Genomic DNA, 21,788 nt, shown 5'->3' with positions numbered 1-21,788 from the left:
ACCAACCGCTTACTTAGCTAGGTAGCATTTTCTAAACCCATAGAAGTCCAATATTAGCATGGTTTCGGCTGAACTATCCCTTTAAGAAACACATATTGGGTGAGCTATCCTTTTAAGAAGCACATAGTGGTTGAGCTATCCCTTTAAGGTGCACATATTATCACGTTCTGAACTTAGTTCCTTTATTATGTCTTTGTGTTAGTTTGGTCAGGGCGTGATTTGGGGTGGGTTGTCTATGTTCTTTTTTCTATGTAGTATTTATGTGTTTGGCCTGGTATGGTTCTCAATCAGAGGCAGGTGTCGTTCGTTGTCTCTGATTGAGAATCATACTTAGGTAGCCTGTTTTCCCCATTTTGGCTGTGGGTGTTTAATCTTCTGTTTAGTGTTTTCTGCACCTTACAGGACTGTTTTGTTTTTTTCTCATTTATTCACATTGTTGTTTTGTATTTCAGTGTTCAGTTAATTAAATCATGAACACGTACTACGCTGCGCTTTGGTCCACACCTTCTTCCATCTACGAAAACACATATTGGTTGAGCTATCCCTTTAAGATAAAACATAGCACGGATAAGATGGCGCTGATAGACACGATCACCCTGTTTGTAGCTCCTCGCTAACTTCGCAATAAGAATTTCGCTACACCTGCGATAACATCTGCAAATCTGTGTACGCAACCAATAAACTTTGATTTGATAATGGTGACTCACGCACGTGCAGCTTTTGCTATGGCTAAGCAACTATTTCTATATCATCACCATGCTAACACGTTAAGATGGCTAATGTCGACCTCCAATCCTTTTTAAGTATGAATGTATGGATAAACAGCTAAGTCACAGTATATGTCTGACCCACTGAACAAGTTCCTATTCCATTGGTCAGTCATATTGAATAGCCTAGTATGTTCGACCACACACATACACCCATCCAGCCAAGTCCTGCCAGGTCTTTAACTATGGGGGTTGGCAAGACAGCACAAACAGATCTGGAACCAGGCTAACCTACCCACTTTCCAATACAGTAGTGATACAGTATACACAATGGTGTCTCCCTCTAGGATCTTCCCCAGCATCCTTCACACTCTACATTACTTTCATGTACAGTTGACGTCGGAAGTCTACATACACTTAGGTTGAAGTCATTAGTACTCGTTTTTCAACCACTCCACAAATTTGTTGTTAATAACAAACTATAGTTTTGGCAAGTCGGTTAGATTATTTCACTTATAATTCACTGTATCACAATTCCAGTGGGTCAGAAGTTTACATACACTAAGTTAACTGTGCCTTTAAACAGCTTGGAAAATTCTAGAAAATTATGTCATGGCTTTAGAAGCTTCTGATAGGCTAATTGACATCATTTGAGTCAATTAGAGGTGTACCTGTGTATGTATTTCAAGGCCTACCTTCAAACTCAGTGCCTCTTTGCTTGACATCATGGGAAAATCAAAATAAACCAGCCAAGACCTCAGAAAAAAAATTGTAGACCTCCACAAGTCTGGTTCAACCTTGGGAGCAATTTCCAAACGCCTGAAGGTACCACGTTCGCCTGTACAAACAATAGTACACAAATATAAACACCATGGGCCTACCCAGCCATCATACCGCTCAGGAAGGAGACGTGTTCTGTCTCCTAGAGATGAACGTACTTTGGTGCGAAAAGTGCAAATGAATCCCAGAACAACAGCAAAGAACCTTGTGAAGATGCTGGAGGAAACAGGTACAAAAGTATCTATATCCACAGTAAAACGAGTCCTATATCAACATAACCTGAAAGGACACTCAACAAAGAAGAAGCCACTGCTCCAAAACAGCCATAAAAAGCCAGACTACGGTTTGCAACTGCACATGGGGACAAAGATCGTACTTTTTGGAGAAATGTCATCTGGTCTGATGAAACAAAAATAGAACTGTTGGGCCATAATGACCATCATTATGTTTGGAGGGAAAAGGGGGAGGCTTGCAAGCCGATGAACACCATCCCAAACGTGAAGCACGGGTTTGGCAGCATCATGTTGTGGGGGTGCTTTTCTGCAGGAGGGACTGGTGCACTTCACAAAATAGATGGCATCGTGAAACACGACCCAACCAAGCCGCACTGCTTCTTGACACAATGCCCATCCAACCCACTGCACGCCTGGCGACCTGGTCAGCGTGCACTGTTCCCGGTCCGCCACAGGAGTCGCTAGTGCGCGATGAGACAAGGATATCCCTGCCGGCCAAACCCTCCCTAACCCAGACGACGCTGGGCCAATTGTGCGCCGCCCCATGGGCCTCCCGGTCGAGGCCGGCTGTGACAGAGCCTGGACTCGAACCCAGAATCTCTGGTGGCACAGCTAGCACTGAGATGCAGTGCCTTAGACCACTCTACCCGAAACATTTGACCCAAGTTAAAACAATTTAAAGGCAATGCTACAAAATACTAATTGAGTGTATGTAAACTGAAAATAAATAATTCTCTCAACTATTATTCTGACATTTCACATACTTCAAATAAAGTGGTGATCCTAACTGACCTAAGACAGGGAATTCTTACTCTGATTACATGTCAGGAATTGTGAAAAACTGAGTTTATATATATTTGGCTAAGGTGTATGTAAACTTCCGACTTCAACTGTATATGTCATATAAAGTGATCTCTAATCCTTAAACCAGAGCCCACAGCCAAGAAACATTTTAACGGCTTTGACCTTGGTTGTGCCCTAAACGGCTCCCTATTCCCTTTATAGTGCACTATTTTTGACCATAGGGCTCTGGACAAAAGTAATGCACTATATAGGAAATAAGATGCCATTTAGGATGCAATCTGTCTCTCCCCACAACAGAAAATAATTAATCCTGGCAGACAGAACAGGAACATCAACGGCTATCCTTGCAGAGACATCCCCAGGAGTTTCAATACTTTATCGACCCCACCCAAGGCTCAAGGCAAGACAAGGCTATACAGAGGGTTTGTTCAGTTGGAACGCATCCCAAAAACACTGGTCAAACAGTCTGTCACGGTTCTGTTCCGTTCCGTTAGCCGACAAGTAAACAAAACCCACATTGACAGATAGACATGAAAGTGACAGTTAAGGGGAAAGATAGATCACGCTGTGTGACAAGTACCATTCACCAGGATGACAGATCATTCAGTGCTACAGGAACGAAGAAGAAGGGGGGTAAAGTTTCCCTCCATCTACTCTGCTGACAGAATTACAATGTCTTACAACATACATACTGTAGAAAACATGAAGACACTTGAAATCAATTGGGCGGTGGAAAGACTTACCTGATTTGCGCTTGGATGATCCATAGTCCCTAAAAAAGAAGCAACAACAGAGGGACATGATGAGAGTCAAGTGAAGGACAGCAGCACAGAGGAGACACACATAGGGTGTCTGTCACTCCTTGACCTCATTAACAAAACACACACACACGTACACACACACAGCTCAGCCCGCACGCAGAGACGGAGGCGTGTGTGTGTCTGAGGAGTGAGTGAGCGATTATGAGAGTATGTATGAGAGAGAGAGAGAGAGAGAGAGAGAGAGAGAGAGAGAGAGAGAGAGAGAGAGAGAGAGAGAGAGAGAGAGAGAGAGAGAGAGAAGAGTAGGGCCAACTGACAACCTGGTCATGTGACATTTGAAACGGCACCACCATCCTCCCTCCCTCCTCCTCTTCAACTCCCCTTTCCTCATTTCCTTCATCAGAGAGAAAGAGAGGGAGGATCTGTTTGTCTTCTTAATGGATTAGAATTGCTTTACGTTGCTAGCTAAACTACGGCTAAATTAAGGACATGCGGACTGCGGAGCGGAACTAGCCCTGCTGAATGGGTGTGTGTTGTGGTGTGCTGTGCTATGCTGTGACTGCTGGTGGCGTGAGTGAGTGAGTGAGTGAGTGAGTGAGTGAGTGAGTGAGTGAGTGAGTGAGTGAGTGAGTGAGTGAGTGAGTGAGTGAGTGAGTGAGTGAGTGAGTGAGTGAGTGAGTGAGTGAGTGAGTGAGTGAGTGAGTGTGTGTGTGTGTGTGTGTGTGTGTGTGTGTGTGTGTGTGTGTGTGTGAGTGAGTGAGTGAGTGAGTGAGTGAGTGAGTGAGTGAGTGAGTGAGTGAGTGAGTGAGTGAGTGAGTGAGTGAGTGAGTGAGTGAGTGAGCGAGCGAGCGTGCGTGCGTGCGTGCGTGCGTGCGTGTGTGTGTGTTAACTGCAGAGGGCAGAATGATGCTTGGAACAGCTTGGTGTTTCATCAGGATGACGATGCAGTTAGTGGACTTTTTAATGAGGTTAAGGAAATTATTCTCCTGGGCTGTCGCTGTGAGTGAACACACACACACACTTCACCCGAGACCAGATGACCAATCCAAGGTCTGTAACCATCTCTCTCTACCTCCCTAGTGGCATGAAGGCATGATAGCCCTTTCAGAGTCAATGCCCTGCCTCAATTAGCCTCTTTGTAGCTCTCTACAGAGGATCATGAATAATGCCCTTATATTGTTCTAATGGCCAGCCAGGTCGGGTCAGAATACTGACCATTGTGACCAGACGGACTCTAGCTCCGACCCTGGTGTCATCAGTGGTCAGCCGCTCTGGGCAGACGACCCTCCAGCTAAAGAGAAACAACTGAGGCTATTGTATTCAGCTGACAGTGAGACTATAGTTAGAGCTGGGATTTTAATGGAAATCATTTGTGGAAGGAGAATTCTTGCACCAGCTAGCAGGATATTTGCTTTTTCTGTCCTTGGTCTTGCCTGCTGCAGTGTTGGCAATGCTGCCAATATCCTCTTCTTTATGGGTGATAGAGATTTCCAAAATTTTCAACATTTCATGTTCACTTTCTTAGGATCCACTGCTACGCTTCTATAGACATCCAGATATATATGTCCATATAGATATATCCACATAGAACAACACCAATTCTATATATTTCTATAATTTTACACAATAGAATTATATGATTCTATATTCTGTAATTCTATGATTATTTGGTACATATTTCTATAAAAATCTCACAATTCAACTCGAGTCACAAACGTCTGTTTTGTATTGAACACTACTTAACACTACCCTACACTAGTGTACTGTCAGTGCTGTCTACCTATAACCCCATAACAAAGGCCCACCTGGCTATGCCAGTCCCCAGTGTTGGAGAGTTAACAGGAGAAGAGGTCTCACTTATAGTGTGACACAATGTGACCTGAGCTAGGCGTAGTGGGTTACCAGGGTCTTTAAAACTACACAGACACAGAGGGATAGCTCCCACGTTGACAGTCAAAACCTAAATAGTGGAGGAGGAGAGGAGAGGAGAGGAGAGGAGAGGAGAGGAGAGGAGAGGAGAGGAGAGGAGAGGAGAGGAGAGGAGAGGAGAGGAGAGGAGAGGAGAGGAGAGGAGAGGAGAGGAGAGGAGAGGAGAGGAGAGGAGAGGAGAGGAGAGGAGAGGAGAGGAACATCAGGGACATATTTTCAAGTCAAATATATTTTTAAGCACTTAAAACACTAAAATACTAACTCGATCAATAGTTAACTTGTATAAATAGTACAAGGAAACTGCCTTCCATGTTTTACTCTGTGTAGTAAGGAAAGGGCTTGTTTGGTCAAAAACCGCAACAGGCTGAAAAGTACTTAATTGTACTCCTCTACCCTGGAGACTGTTAAACAATGCCTGCAGATCTAGATTTACAAGGTAAACCTGTCCTAAACATCTTATAAAGAAGTCAAAATCAAGAAAAGTCAACTGCTTAAGCAATTTTTCGTCCAACTGTAAATGTTGTGCATCAACCACAACCGGCAACTTCAGCTTTGTAATTTCTGTCTAGTTCTTTCTATTAGCAATAGTGTGCATCGTCATCGTGTTGAGTGAGATAGATGGATCCATGGAAATAGAATGACTATTATATGGACGGATCAACAACGACATACTTAAAGTAGCTAACTAATAACCCTTCAAACGTGAGAACAAGAACAGTCTCCTGGTTAAATCGATACTGTGTGTGTTTCGATTCAGTTATTTACTACATCCTGATAAACAGCTCCCTCTTTCAGTCTGTTGTCCTCCATTTGGTTCCTAATGAATAGGACCCTGATAAAGGTCATACCAAAAATGCTTTGAGGTGTATTATCATCAGGGGCGCAACTTTCACTGGGGACGGGGGTGGACATGTGACTTTTATTTGGATACATCCATAACAAGAAGCTAATGAGTCGCGATTCCGCCTGGCAAAGAAACTGTGCTCACTCGTTACAACACTGCTGTTCAGAGGAGCTAGCCAACAACACAGCTACGGTAACACAATCACTTCAAGCTTAAGATGGAGAGACAGCAAATTAGCTGCGTTTGGTTTTTTACCTTTTTTCAATTGATATTTTTTTGTATAAATCCATAAAAATGATGCCCGCTGATTCATGAGTTTGACTGGCTGAGAAACGCTGCCTGTCTCGTCCTGACTCCCAACACGTTCATTACTAAGGGACAGCAGGAGATCGAATTTGACTATAGAAACCATGTTGCAGATGTTGGAGAGACAGACAGCAAGGTTTATACAAATCACCGCTGTTGAAAACGAATTGTTAGTCTAAAATAAATTTGAGATAAAGTCTAGATGCTTTTTATAGTGGAGATCAAGTTTATAAAGTGCCTGGTTGGGTTGATGAGACAGTGGATTGCACAGTCAGATGGAACAGAGTAAAGAAGCATTTTAACATCATAGATTTAGCCAGTGGTAACTTGTGGAATAGACCATTTTAAAGAGTTTTTAACCAATCAGCACTCAGGATTAGACCCACCCATTGTATATATTACCCCCCCACCGACTTCTAAAACCAAAGTTGCGCCCCTGATTATCATCATATGATGGTCCTGAGCTTAGCTAAGCATTCAGGATTTGCATTAACCCTCAACAGAGTGGGCTACATACATCTACTCAACAAACTGTTAAGTATGTGTAAACATTGACATAAATTATCTCATTAACCTAGCATTAGCCTACAGTAGCAGCTAACCACTTGCTAGAGTTAAATACAAGTAAACATTGACCTAAATTAGCCCATTAGCGGAGTTAGCCTAGCCGCTAAGCTAATAGCTAGGTCACATCCAGGTTAGACTTGTGGTCAATGGGACTAGGGATGGATCTTTTTGGCAGTTTTGAGTCCCCGGTGTTTGGGAGGCATCTGAAAGACATTAGGGGGGGGGCACTCTGGCTAATGACCAGTTTACTCGAGGCTGAAATAATACTCGGGGGTGAGGCGGTGAGTTCTGGCCGATAGCTCTCTTCCTATGTATCGTAACAAGATAAATATTTGAAGGACAGAGGGAAAGAGGAAAGGGAAAAGGAGGGGGGGAAATATGTAAGTATAATGTAGAATATTTCAAGAGGGTGTGTGTGTGGTTCCTGAGGGCTAGTGTTTCCCCTTTACAGGCAGTGGGAATCAAAATGCTGTCTCCATTTCAAAATAAGTATTTGTTCTTTCTGTACAACCATGCTAAATTTAGAAGACTGATCACACATGGCAGCAGAAGTTAAAGGTCAATGATCTTTATATGTCTAGGAAGTCCTGTCACTCAAAAATTCAAGGGCAAAAAGTGAAATCCGACTGATTACAGTAAGAATGTGTGTGTGTGACAAACTGGTCTGTCCGTAGGCCTACACACGTACACAAACATGAGCATGAGCTCAATTATGGAAAGCACATTTAGGAAGCCGTGAGGCCAGTTAAACGATGATTAGCAGGTCAAACAAATGTGACCTCTGACCCTCTGTGATATAGGTCAGTAGCGAGGACACTAGTGTCATGACGTTGGCCTGAGGATAGGTTTATGACAGTCATAAATACCTCTTCCCCCCTTTTTCCTCTCTCTACCCTACTAATGTTACATTTGAAAACCCCTTGGTTAACATAGAGATTCTGGGTACATCAGAAGGTGGGGGGAAATGAACTATATTCTGGTAATCCGACCAATTGAACATATGCGGTGGTACTTAATGAATATGATGTCAGTTCATCTGAGACATTCTCATCAATGATAAGATGACATAAACTCTACAGTGGAAAGTCTACACATCAGAGTTATCGGATTCACATGGAATTGTTGTTCAATTTAAATGTTTGGATTATTCGTGATGGGATGAAATGTGATTTTAGCTTCTAAAATGTGAGAATTGGGTTTTCATAAGGTTAGGGCTCTGCTCAATCAGTGGCCCGCCCCTGTGAAGAGTCATGGGTTATAAAACTTTTCAGACACACCCTTCTCGCTCCACTATATAAAGCCTTGACGAAAATGTAACCTCCTGTTTCCCGAGGATGTGAGGACAACGGTCCGGTGTCAGAATGGTTCAGATAATACCTACAGAACGAAGCCAACATCAGCGTGAGCTTTGGTTGCGAATGGTATGAACTTTGAACTCTTATTCACTACAGAAGTGATACCTCCTAGCCATTGAGTTAGCAACAGCAGCTGCAAAGGAGGGTTAGGAAGGAACAGAAAGAATATCCCGTCTATCACACAACAACATTACTACAACGTATCCAATTGACCACCAAAGACATTCTTCAAAGGACAAAGGACTCAGTTTGGCAACACGGTTCCATCTACCACCAACCTACTGAAGCGCAGCTTAGAGTAAATATTTATTGCCTTTTACTTTTCCAAATGGGCAGTAATTTAGAATGCATAAGAAACTGTATTTACGATAGCACAGCTTTTTTCCTTTGTTACTCAGTCTTCTCACTCCTTCACTCAAACCCAGCCCTTTTCTTTTGTCTAACAAGCTGTCATATCTGTTCCGCCCGCTAGGGACGTTTTCCTTTATGACGTAATTTGTAATCAAGTTATGATTAATTATGTGTATGTGTAATTCTGTGTGATTAGTTAGGTATTTAGTAAATAAATAATTAAACCCAATTTTGTATTGCTGATTCAACTTGTTAGCCAGGGTTCGTGAAGATAACCAAGAATTTACAACTTTCAGATGAGTCTGAATTAAGGTGACGATTAATATTGACTGCTATTGATGTAAAATATTACTAGGTCTTTAAGAGTTTATTCGGAAGATAACAGCTCTATAAATATTATTTTGTGGTGCCCCGACTCTCTAGTTAATTACATTTACATGATTAGCTCAATCAGGTTATTTTATAGAATAGCATGTCATATCACTTAATCCGGCATAGCCAAAGACACGACATTATGTTAGTCAAGCCATTCCTGAACCGCTTTTATGTCCCTGTACCAGCCGGTCCCAAATCACTCCCTAACCCGCCAATGTTTTCAGATCTCAAAGGTCTGGGTATAAGCAGTGTAGTGGGGAGTCTTCCACCATATTGCTTCTACCTTACAGATCTACAAACATTGAAGGGAAAAAGGAGGGGTAAGGAGCTATTATCCAAGCCTGTGGAGCTACTATCCAAACCAGGCAATCTGTTTCTTATTGACAGTGTATGAACTGGAACAGATTGAGAGATAAAGGCTGAGGGGGTCTTTAGCTACAGTAATAACATGATGGTTGTGCACTAATTACACCCAATGGCGGTTTGAATGTGAATGTGCACTTCTCCAAATGAATCTGTCCCTCCTTCCCCTCGCTCTCTCCCAATTCCCTCTCTCTTGCCTTCTCAATTGAATTCAAATGGCTTTATTGGCATGGGAAACATATGTCTACATTGCCAAAGCAAGTTAAATAAATCATAAACAAAAGTGAAATGAACAATCAAAAATGAACAGTAAACATTACACTCACAAAAGTTTCAAAGGAATGTCTATGTACAATGTTAGTCTCTCTCTCTATCTCCCTACCTAAGTAAACCCAATCTGAACCTCAGCCCCCTTAGCCAACCCCCCCTAACCTGAACCCTAAATCCCTGAGGAGTACCATATCACCACCACTCAACTCCCCCCTCCCCACCCCCTTAATTATTGGGCCAAGGCTCAAGCTCCTTCTGCCCACTAGCAACCCTCCCCTAAAATGGTAGAGAATCAATTACCCACCACAAACACACACACACACAATAACCCCCCTAACACACACCCCCATCCCTAATCAGCCCCCCAAAAAAGCCCAGTCTGTTGATTGGAGACTTACACCATCACTAGGGACAACACAATGTTACTTAGCTCATAGCCTGCGGAGAGGCCCCAACAGCTGACCAATCACTTGAGTCCATGACTTATCTCAGTTATAATCTGATAAGAAGACTGAAGAATGGGACCACTGTCACTCAAAGGGAATTGTAGTTGTTATTTACAATGTGAGCTCTGAGCAACGATGATGTCATATAGCGCTGACATATTTAGCATATTTAGCTCCAAAGCAACTTGGTACAAGTATTTCGCTGCACCCGCAATAACATCTGCCAAATATGTGTATGTGACCAACCACATTTGATTTGATAGTATGATAATTGTCTTGACATTCAACTGAAGAGAATGAAAATGCTCATCCTTCATTCAGTCAGAGAGGGAATAGAATACAATATTCAAAGTGCATCTATTGATGAACAACACTGTACTGTCTAGCCTAGTTTGAGCCCTGATACAGGTGCTGTGGAAATGGCCATTCCATTCAAATTCATCCACAATTTAAATCACAGCTAAAAGAAAGTGTGAAAATTCCCATGTCAGACAGACGAAAAGAGCGAGAGAGTCTTAAAAACGACCAGAAAGACAAGGAATCTTGTCTGGAAATCTATCTCTCACAGGAACAGCCCGGGGCCAAAATTTACATAAATAATGACAGAGAAAAAAAAGGACAGGGAAAAAAAGGACCGAAAAATACCAGACAGTGGACACATTTATCTCTGGCGGAAAGCCCCCTGGGACACTTTTCTCCCTACTGTAGTTTGGAGCCACCGGGTCACTGGCTGTAGTCCTGCAGTCTGCACTGTATTCCAGCTGATCTGGGTCTAGACAGCTGTTTCCAGATAGTTCCATTTACACCGAGGAGAACGCCGCCTCGTGGTGAGTTTTTGGAATGAACATGACCACGCTGCTGTACTTGAGGGAAATGCTTACAAGGGAAGATTGAATATGTTTTTAATGTGTTGGTGGTTGATTCCCGGTGAAACACAAGCTCACACGCATATATATTCAAGTTAATTTGTGCAGAGGAGGATCAACAAATGAACTGCACATGTTTTGAAGCTTTGACACTGCTGTGTTGATGTGTGATAGGTGAAGAATGAAAGACAGGCTGAAGCTACACAGAGAAAGACTTGACTTTCAAAGAATGTACATCTCATTTAAGACATAAAAGGTGAAGAACTCTCATTCGAAAGCCACGTTGAGCTATTTTAAGGCACATCAATGACATCAGCCTTGAATTTGTCTCTCTGTTGCAGTACTCCCATTCACAGGCAGATGTCCCTAATATCAATTCAATGTCAATTCAAGGGGATTTATTGGCAGGGGAAACATATGTTTACATTGCCAAAGCAAGTGAAATAGATCATAAACAAAAGTGAAATAAACCATAAAAATGAACAGTAAACATTACACTTACAAAAGTTCCAAAAGAATAAAGACATTTCAGATGTCATATTATGTCTATTTACAGTGTTGTAATGATGTGCAAAGTTCAAATACAAAAGGGAAAATAAATAAACATATATATATAGGTTGTATTTACAATGGTGTTATATCCCTGCACCTCACAGACAAACTATAACTGATATGGATCCCTCAAGGTCTGCCCTTTTCAAGATGTGATTAGTGGGATTGATTTTTACTGTACAGGAACACATGGCCCCAGTGGAATCAAATCATGGTCTGAGAATTCAATCTACCTTAGCAGCCGTGCCCTTTGTAAAGGTTTGACTCATTCTCTTGATTCAGTTTGAAAACAGCTATAGGAGTAGTCTTGTTCCAGTCCTAACACTACCAGTCTGGTAGGCAAGGTACTAAAGGAGTAGCAGAGGCTACTGTAGGAGGAACAGAGGGTACAATAGGAGTAGCAGAGGGTACTATAGGAGTAGCAGAGGGTACTATAGGAGTAGCAGAGGATACTATAGGAGTAACCAAGGGTACTGTAGGAGTAACAGAGGGTACTATAGGAGTAGCAGAGGGTACTATAGGAGTAGCAGAGGGTACTGTAGAAGTAACAGAGGGTACGGAACGAGTAACAGAGGGTACTGTAGGAGTAACATAGGGTACTATAGGAGTAACAGAGGGTACGGAACGAGTAACAGAGGGTACTATAGGAGTAGCAGAGGATATTATAGGAGTAGCAGAGGATACTATAAGAGTAACATTGGGTACTATATGAGTCGCAGAGGGTAGTATAGGAGTAGCAGAGGGTACTATAGGAGTAGCAGAGCGTACTATAGGAGTAGCAGAGCGTACTATAGGAGTAACACAGGATACTATAGGAGTAACCACGGGTACTGTAGGAGTAACAGAGGGTACTATAGGAGTAGCAGAGGGTACCATAGGAGTAACAGAGGGTACTATAGGAGTAGCAGAGGATACTATAGGAGTAACCAAGGGTACTGTAGGAGTAACAGAGGGTACTATAGGTGTAGCAGAGGGCACTATAGGAGTATCTATGGGAGGGAAAGTACAGTATAAAAAGTGTGCCATTCAATCTAGTCTTACTAATAATCAACACATGTCTCATCAATGATATTATTAATGGCTTGTTAATGAAAGTTACTATATTGTGTTACCCTATTGAGCATAAAAAGGATGTATGTGCGTTTTACTGTGCACTCAGCAGTTTGCCTATTTTTGTTAGGGTATTTATGAGACAATGTGAGAACTTGTTCTCAACTTGCCTACGTGGTTAAATAAAAGTGAGACAGTGTTCAGGTGGGCCTCCACGCTTCAGCAAACAACGGACAGGGGGTGCTCGACAGCAATGTGAGACCGTGTTCAGGTGGGCCTCCACGCTTCAGCAAACAAAGGACAGGGGGTGCTCGACAGCAGTGTGAGACAGTGTTCTTGTCTAGACTGTCAAGCTCAAGAGCTAACTCCACACCATCAATCCTCCACCCCTAAGCCCCATATTCTCCCTAGGGCCCCTCTTCACCCCCACTCCCAACCCTCCTCCTCATCCTTTCCTCTCCTCCTCCTCCTTTTACAGTAACTGATGAGGTGGACACATTTCACCACACTGACTGCTGCACTGACTGAGACTATTCATCATACTCATGTACACACACACACACACACACACACACACACACACACACACACACACACACACACACACACACACACACACACACACACACACACACACACACACACACACACACACACACACACACACACACACACACACACACACCTGTGCTAACACACACAGACACCGTATGTCCCAGTGCTGAACTGTACTGTTACTGAGCCCAACCCTCAGTATTAGGGTGACATGTCAGCAAATAACATACAAAAGACCAACTAATTCCTCCAACTGCCAAACCTAACGCAGATAACATAAAAAACCCAACACTAGCAATCTGACTTGTTACACCATTGCAAAACAATTACTCAACTTCTATTCTTCCATTGATCCGTTCAGTTTTGAAATGAACACACACAAAGCAGCATTACAAAATATAAATATAATTCCATGTCCAAATGGAGTGAACTGCCCGTTCTGTCTCTGTGTGTGTGTGTGTGTGTGTGTGTGTGTGTGTGTGTGTGTGTGTGTGTGTGTGTGTGTGTGTGTGTGTGTGTGTGTGTGTGTGTGTGTGTGTGTGTGTGTGTGTGTGTGTGTGTGTGTGTGTGTGTGTGTGTGTGTGTGTGTGCGCTCCGTTTGAAAATCAACACACACAGTAGGAGGGCCCTACGCTCCGACACACACACATATATCAGTTTGTATGCCAGGCTGGGTTCAAAGTGGTTTTGCCACAGATTCGAAAGCTGAAACAGAGCATATCACTTTGGATACAATGCTATGGGCCTCCCAATACTCTGGGTAGACCAGCATTGATTACAGGGGGCAGGGAGTAGTAGCGTTTCCATCAGGGTTGATGGCTGGAGCTGTTAGCTGGAGCTGTTAGTCTGCTGCTTCAACTGACCTATCTGTTACACAGGCAGCCCTTAGGGAGGCACAGGGGGAGGTGGAGAGATCACTGACTGAGGTAAGAGAGGGAGTTGGGACAATGGAGCAGGAGGAGGGAGGATATGTTGTATGGTTCGGTGGTCACAGTCAGAGACGACCTGCTACCATATTATACACAGGCACAAAAGTACACATACACACAAGCTCTATCTAGAACAGCGGCCTCTGGTAAGACAAGCGGTGGCGGTCTATGTATATGTGTAAACAACAGCTGGTGCACGAAATCTAAGGAAGCCTCAAGGTTTTGCCCGCCTGAGGTAGAGTATCTCACGAGAAGCTTTAGACCACACTATTTACCAAGAGAGTTTACATCTGTATTTTTAGTAGCTGTATATACACCACCGCAGACCGATGCAGGCACTAGAGCCACACTCAATGAGCTGTATACGGCCATAAGCAAACAGGAAAAAGCTCATCCAGAGGCGGCGCTCCTAGTGGCCGGGGACTTTAATGGAGGGAACTCAAATCGGTTTTACCTAATTTCTACCAGCATGTTAACTTCTTTGGGGTAGGGGGCAGTATTTTCACGTCCGGATGAAAAGCATGCCCAGAGTAAACGGCCTGCTACAAAGCAATAAAAGCTCAAATATGCATATTACTAGTATATTAGGATAGAAAACACTCTGGAGTTTCTAAAACTGTTTGAATGATGTCTGTGAGTATAACATAACTCATATGGCAGGCAAAAACCTTTTTATTTTATTTTTTTATTTTACCATTATTTAACCAGGCAAGTCAGTTAAGAACACATTATTATTTTCAATGACGGCCTGGGAACAGTGGGTTAACTGCCTGTTCAGGGGCAGAACGACAGATTTGTACCTTGTCAGCTTGGGGGTTTGAACTCACAACCTTTCGGTCACTAGTCCAACGCTCTAACCACTAGACTATGCTGCCGCCCCGCACTAGACTACGCTACCTGAGAGGAAATCCAACCAGGAAGTAGGAAATCTGAGGTTGGTCGATTTTCCACTCAGCTCCTATTGAAGATACAGTGGGATATTGGTAATGTTGCACTCCCTAAGGCTTCCACAAGATGTCAACAGTCTTTAGAACCTTGTCTGATGCTTCTCCTGTGAAGTGGGGCTGAAGGAGAAGGGAATGAGTAAGGTCTGCCATGAGTTGACCATGCTCTGACCATGCGCATTCACATGAGAGGGAGCTCTGTTCCATCGCACTTCTGAAGACAATGAAATTCTCCGGTTGGAACATTATTGAAGATGTATGTTAAAAACATCCTAAAGATTGATTCAATACATCGTTTGACATGTTTCTACTGACTGTTACGGAACTTTTTGACTTTTCGTCTGCTTTTCGTCTGCTTCGTGACTTTGGATTTGTTTACCCGCTAACAAAAGTAACTATTTGGACATAAATGATGGACATTACCGAACTAAACAAACATTTCTTGTGGAAGTGGGAGTCCTGGGAGTGTATTCCGACGAAGATCAGCAAAGGTAAGTTAATATTTATAATGCTATTTATGACTTTTGTTGACTGCATAATATGGTGGATATATTTGTGTCTTGATTGGGCTCTGAGCGCCGACTCAGATTATTGCATGGTTTGCTTTTTCCGTAAAGCTTTTTTGAAATCTGACACAGCGGTTGCATTAAGGAGAAGTGCATCTAAAATTCCATACACAACAGTTGTATCTTTCAGCAATGTTTATTATGTATATTCCTGTAAATTGATGTGGCTCTCTGCAAAATCAAAGGATGTTTTGGAACTTCTGAAGGTAAGGCGCCAATGTAAACTGAGATCTTTGGATATATATATGAACTTTACCAAACAAAACATACATGTATTGTGTAAAATGTCCTATGAGTGTCATCTGATGAAGATCATCAAAGGTTAGTGATACATTTTATCTATATTTCTGCTTTTTGTGACTCCTCTCTTTGGCTGGAAAAATGGCTGTGTTATTCTGTGAATAGGCACTCACCTAACATAATCGTTTGGTTTGGTTTTGTTGTAAAGCCTTTTTGCAATCGGACACTGTGGCTGGATTTACAACAAGTGTATCTTTAAAATGGTGTAAAATACACGTATATTTTGGGAATTTTAATTATGGGATTTCTGTTGTTTTGAATTTGGCGCTCTGCAGTTTCACTGGCTGTTGAAGAGGTGGGACGCTACCGTCTCATGTACCCTAGAGAGGTTAACTTCTTTGATATAGGGGGCGCTCTTTTAATTTTTGGATAAAAAAACTTTCCCGTTTTAAACAAGATATTTTGTCACGAAAAGATGCTCGACTATGCATATAATTGACAGCTTTGGAAAGAAAACACTCTGACGTTTCCAAATCGGCAAAGATATTATCTGTGAGAGCCACAGAACTGATGCTACAGGCGAAACCAATATGAAATTTCAAACAGGAAATGCCCCAGATTTTGAATGCGCTTTGTTCCAATGTCTCCTTATATGGCTGTGAATACGCAAGGAATGAGCCTACACTTTCTGTCGTTTCCCCAAGGTGTCTGCAGCATTGTGACATATTTGTAGGCATATCATTGGAAGATTGACCATAAGAGACTACATTTACCAGGTGCCCCGCTTGGTGTCCCCCGTTGCAATTATTGCGCAATCTCCAGCTGCGTGCATTTTTCCATGTGGTTCAGAGGAGAAACCAAACTTCCACGAATGACATATCATCGAATAGATATGTGAAAAACTCCTTGAGGATTGATTCTAAACAACGTTTGCCATGTTTCTGTCGATATTATGGAGTTAATTTGGGAAAAAAGTTTGGCGTTGTAATGACTGAATTTTCGGGGGGTTTTCTTAGCCAAACATGATGAACAAAACGGAGAAATTTCTCCTACACAAATCATATTTTTGGAAAAACTGAACATTTGCTATCTAACTGAGAGTCTCCTCATTGAAAACATCCGAAGTTCTTCAAAGGTAAATGATTTTATTTGAATGCTTTTCTTGTTTTTGTGAAAATGTTGCCTGCTGAATGCTAGGCTTAATGCTATGCTAGCTATCAATACTCTTACACAAATGTTTGTGTAGCTATGGTTGAAAAGCATATTTTGAAAATCTGAGATGACAGTGTTGTTAACAAAAGGCTAATAAGCTTGTGAGCCAATATATTTATTCCATTTCATTTGCGATTTTCATGAATAGTTAACATTGCGTTATGGTAATGAGCTTGAGGCTATAATTACGCTGCCCCGGATACGGGATTACTTGACGCAACAGGTTAACCAGTTGGATATAGGGGGCGCAATTTTAATTTTTGGATGAAAAACGTTAACCGTTTTAAACAAAATATTTTGTCACGAAAAGATGCTCGACTATGCATATCGACAGCTTTGGATAGAAAACACTCTGATGTTTCCAAAACTGCAAAGATATTGTCTGTGAGTGCCACAGAACTGATGTTACAGAAAAAACCCAGATAAAAATCCAATCAGGAAGTGCCGCATTTTCTGAAACCGCCTCATGGCAATGACTCCTTATATGGCTGTGGAGGAGCTAGTAGTCAGCTTACGTTTTCCACATTATCCCAAAGGTGTCTGCAGCATTGTGACGTATTTGTTGGCATATCATTGGAAGATTGACCATAAGAAACTACATTTACCAGGTGGTCGCTTGGTGTCCTCCGTTGCAATTATTGCGTAATCTCCAGCTGCGTGTATTTTTCCATTTGCTTCCGAGGAGAAACCCAACTGCCACGAATGATTTATCATCGAATAGATATGTGAAAAACACCTTGAGGATGATTCTAAACAACGTTTGCCATGTTTCTGTCGATATTATGGAGTTCATTTGGAAAAAAGTTTGGCGTTGTAGTGAATTAATTTTTGTTTTTTTTCTTAGCCAAAAGTGATGAACAACACGGAGTGATTTCTCCTACACAAATCATCTTTTTGGAAAAAACGAACATTTGCTATCTAACTGAGAGTCTCCTCATTGAAAACATCCAAAGTTCTTCAAAGGTAAATTATTTTATTTGAATGCTTTTCTTGTTTTTGTGAAAATGTTGCCTGCTGAATGCTAGGCTTAATGCTATGCTAGGCTATCAATACTCTTACAGAAATGCTTGTGTAGCTTTGGTTGAAAAGCATATTTTGAAAATCTGAGATGACAGTGTTGTTAACAAAAGGCTAAGCTTGTGTTTGAATATATTTATCTCATTTCATTTGTGATTTTCATGAATAGAAAAAGTTGCGTTATGCTAATGCGTTATAGTTGAAGTATTTTTCTGTCGATTTCTCAGCCAAGCAGGATGAACAAACGTGACGTTTTTCGCCTACAAAAATATTTTTTGGGGAAAAAAGGAACATTTGCTATCTAACTGGGAGTCTCCTGAGTGAATGCATCTGAAGTTCTTCAAAGGTAAATTATTTAATTTGGTTGCTTTTCTTATTTTTGTGAAAATGTTGCCTGCTGCCAGCACAGCCTAGCATAGCATTATGCCATGCTAAACTTACACAAATGCTTGTCTAGCGTTGGCTGTAACGTATATTTTGAAAATCTGAGATGACAGTGTTGTTAACAAAAGGCTAAGCTTGTGTTTGAATATATTTATTTCATTTCATTTGCGATTTTCATGAATAGGAAATGTTGCATTATGGTAATGCGCTTGAGGCTATGATTACGCTCCCGGATACGGGATTGCTCGTCGCTAGAGGTTAAATGTGCAACCAGAAAGAAAATATCTCGAGACCACCTTACATACACAGAGACATGTACAAAACTTTCCCTCGCCCTCCATTTGGAAATTCTGACCATAATTCTATCCTCCTGATTCCCGCTTACAAGCAAAACAAAAACTAAAGCAGGAAGCACCAGTGACTCGGTCAATAAGAAAGGGTAAGATGAAACAGATGCTAAGCTACAGAACTGTTTTGTTAGCACAGACTGGAATATGTTCTGGGATTCTTCCGATGGCATTGAGGAGTACACCACATCTGTCAATGGCTTCAGCATTGATGACGTCGTCCCCACAGTGACTGTACATACCCCAACCAGAAGCAATGGATTACAGGCATCATCCACACTGAGCTAAAGGGTAGAGCTGCCTCTTTCAAAGAGTGGGACTCTTACTCGGAAGCTTCTAAGAAATTCCGCTATGCCCTCAGACAAACCATCAAACAGACAAAGCTTCAATAGAGGACTGAGATTGAATCGTACTACACCGGCTCCGATGCTTGTCGGATGTGGCAGGGCTTGCAAACTATTACAGACTACAAAGGGAGGAATAGCCATGAGCTGCCCAGTGACACGAGCCTACCAGACGAGCTAAATTACTTCTATGCTCGCTTTGAGGCAAGTAACACTGAAGCACACATGAGAGCATCAGCTGTTCAGGACAACTGTGTGATCACGCTTTCCATAGCCGATGTGAGTAAGACCTTTGAATAGGTCAACATTCACAAGGTCGCAGGGCCAGACGGATTACCAGGATGTGTACTCCGAGCATGCGCTGCCCAACTGGCAAGTGTTTTCACTGACATTTTCAACCTGTCTGAGTCTGTAATACCAGCATGTTTCAAGCAGACCACCATAGTCCCTGTGCCCAAGAACACTAAGGTAACCTGTCTAAATGATTAACGACCGTAGCACTCACGTCTGTAGTCATGAAGTGCTTTGAAAGGCTGTAGGCCGATCTGGCTCTCAAGAGAAGACAGGTTAGGGGCCTCCCGAGTGGTGCAGCGTCGTCCGGGTTAGGGGAGGGTTTGGCCGGCAGGGATCGTGCACTAGCGACTCCTGTGGCAGGCCGAGAACAGTGCACGCAGACACGGTCGCCAGGTGTACGGTGTTTCCTCCAACACATTGGTGCGGGTGGCTTCCCGGGTTAAGTGGGCATTGTGTCAAGAAGTCCAAACACACTAAGACAGTCGTGAAGAGGGCACAACAAAGCCTATTTCCCCTCAGGAGAAAGATTTTCCGTGGGTCCTTAGATCCTCAAAAGTTTCTACAGCTGCACCATCGAGAGCATCCTGACTGGTTGCATCACTGCCTGGTATGGCAACTGATCGGCCTCTGACCGCAGGTCACTAGAGTATAGTGAGTCTACGTACGGAGTGTAGTGCGTACGGCTAAGTACATCACTTGGGCTAAGCTTCCTTCCATCCAGGACCTCTATACCAGGCGGAAGGCCCTACAAATGGTCAAATACTCCAGCCACCGTAGTCATAGACTGTTCTCTCTGCTACCACATGGCAAGCGGAACCGGAGCGCCAAGTCTAGGTCCAAAAGGCTTCTCAAAAGCTTCCAAGCCATAAGACTCCTGAACAGCTAATCAAAGAGTTACCCTGACCCCTCTTTTACGCAGCTGCTACTCTCAGTTTATTTTATTTTTTTAATTACTAGGCAAGTCAGTTAAGAACAAATTCTTATTTTCAATGACGGCCTAGGAACAGTGGGTGAACTGCCTGTTCAGGGGCAGAACGACAGATTTGTACCTTGTCAGCTCGGGGGTTTGAACTTGCAACCTTCCGGTTACTAGTCCAACGCTCTAACCACTAGGCTACCCTGCCACCCCATTATCTATGCATAGTCACTTTAACTCTACCTACATGAACATATGACCTCAATTACCTCGACTAACCGGTGCCCCAGCACATTGACTCTGTACCGGTACCCCCTGTATATAGCCTCAATATTGTTATTTTACTGCAGCTGTTTAATTATTTGTTAGTTTATTATTTTATTTTTTTATGTCACACTTTTTTTTCTGTTAAAACTTCTTAAAGCATTGTTGGTTAAGGGCTTGTAAGTAAGCATTTCACTGTAAGGTTGCTGTTGTATTCGGCGCATATAACAAATAACATTTTATTTTATTTATCTATCTCTCCATGGGTCTTTCTCTCTCTCTCTTGGAACAGATAAGGACAATGGAAAAATGGACACATAACGCACTGTCATGGCGTGCCCATTTTGGGTGAGGAACATAGCCCCCCCCCTCTCCCTACCACCACAGGTTTATGGCGGTCGTAAATACCGAAACTCTTTTCCCCACTCTGCCAAAATGAAAGTTGAGAATCCCTTTCTTACCACAGAGAAAGACTTTGCATTACGGTAACCTCAAAAGGTTGAATAATGTAACAATATTTATCTATTGGAAACTATTTAAAATGTCTGTGGGTACTTAAAGAACAATCATGTCGAATTCCTTACTAATTTGTAGGACTAACTGCAGGACGACATAACTGTTTCTCTGAATGTGTATATTTCCCAGGTACTGGATTTACATCTAAATGTTGTGGAGCGTATATGATTAAATATGAAACTATTTGTGAGAAGATGAAATATGATGAGAGAATGGTTTCTCATATGAAGTTTTAACTAGTCAGTGACCACACCCCGTGAGCACAGACATTTACATCGGCGTGCTGGAACTCCCCCTTTTCTACTCCAGTATAAAAACCGCTTCAGAAAAAATGTACATTAGACCAAAACCTGCCCGGTTGCTGCCGGTGTGTGAAGTGGTTCTAACTGTGACCTGAATAATTAACCATTGAGATCAGAAAACACGGCGCTGTCGTAACAAGTTGAAATGGTATGCAATTTAAATATAGTCAAGAGAACACAGGGACGAGGTACCCATGTTGGAATGGCTATCACTGTATAGATCAAGCAGACTAAGGTGTGAGCCGGATGTTGCAAAATGGTTTAACTTCTTTGGGGTAGGGGGCAGTATTTTCACGTCCGGATGAAAAGCGTGCCCAGAGTAAACTGCCTGCTACTCAGGCCCAGATGCTATGCATATTATTAGTAGATTTGGATAGAATCACTGAAGTTTCTAAACCT

The 21,788-nt window shown here is 42.4% G+C and overlaps 1 protein-coding gene across 3 annotated transcripts in view; it reads right to left on the bottom strand.

Annotated features, from left to right (window-relative positions):
* LOC124016521 (SH3 and PX domain-containing protein 2A-like) overlaps positions 1 to 21,788 on the bottom strand; it is a 140,918-nt gene that overhangs the window by 65,029 nt on the left and 54,101 nt on the right. For all 3 annotated transcript variants that reach the window (XM_046332095.1, XM_046332096.1, XM_046332097.1), the window contains exon 6: positions 3,268 to 3,296. In XM_046332095.1, coding sequence (XP_046188051.1) covers positions 3,268 to 3,296 — 29 coding nt within the window. The remainder of the gene's footprint in view (positions 1 to 3,267; positions 3,297 to 21,788) is intronic.

Source organism: Oncorhynchus gorbuscha, linkage group LG26 (genome assembly GCF_021184085.1).
Source record: "Oncorhynchus gorbuscha isolate QuinsamMale2020 ecotype Even-year linkage group LG26, OgorEven_v1.0, whole genome shotgun sequence".
Lineage (NCBI taxonomy): Eukaryota > Metazoa > Chordata > Actinopteri > Salmoniformes > Salmonidae > Oncorhynchus > Oncorhynchus gorbuscha.
The sequence above is the reverse complement of the archived record's forward strand: the minus strand, read 5'-3'. Positions and strand labels throughout refer to the sequence as shown.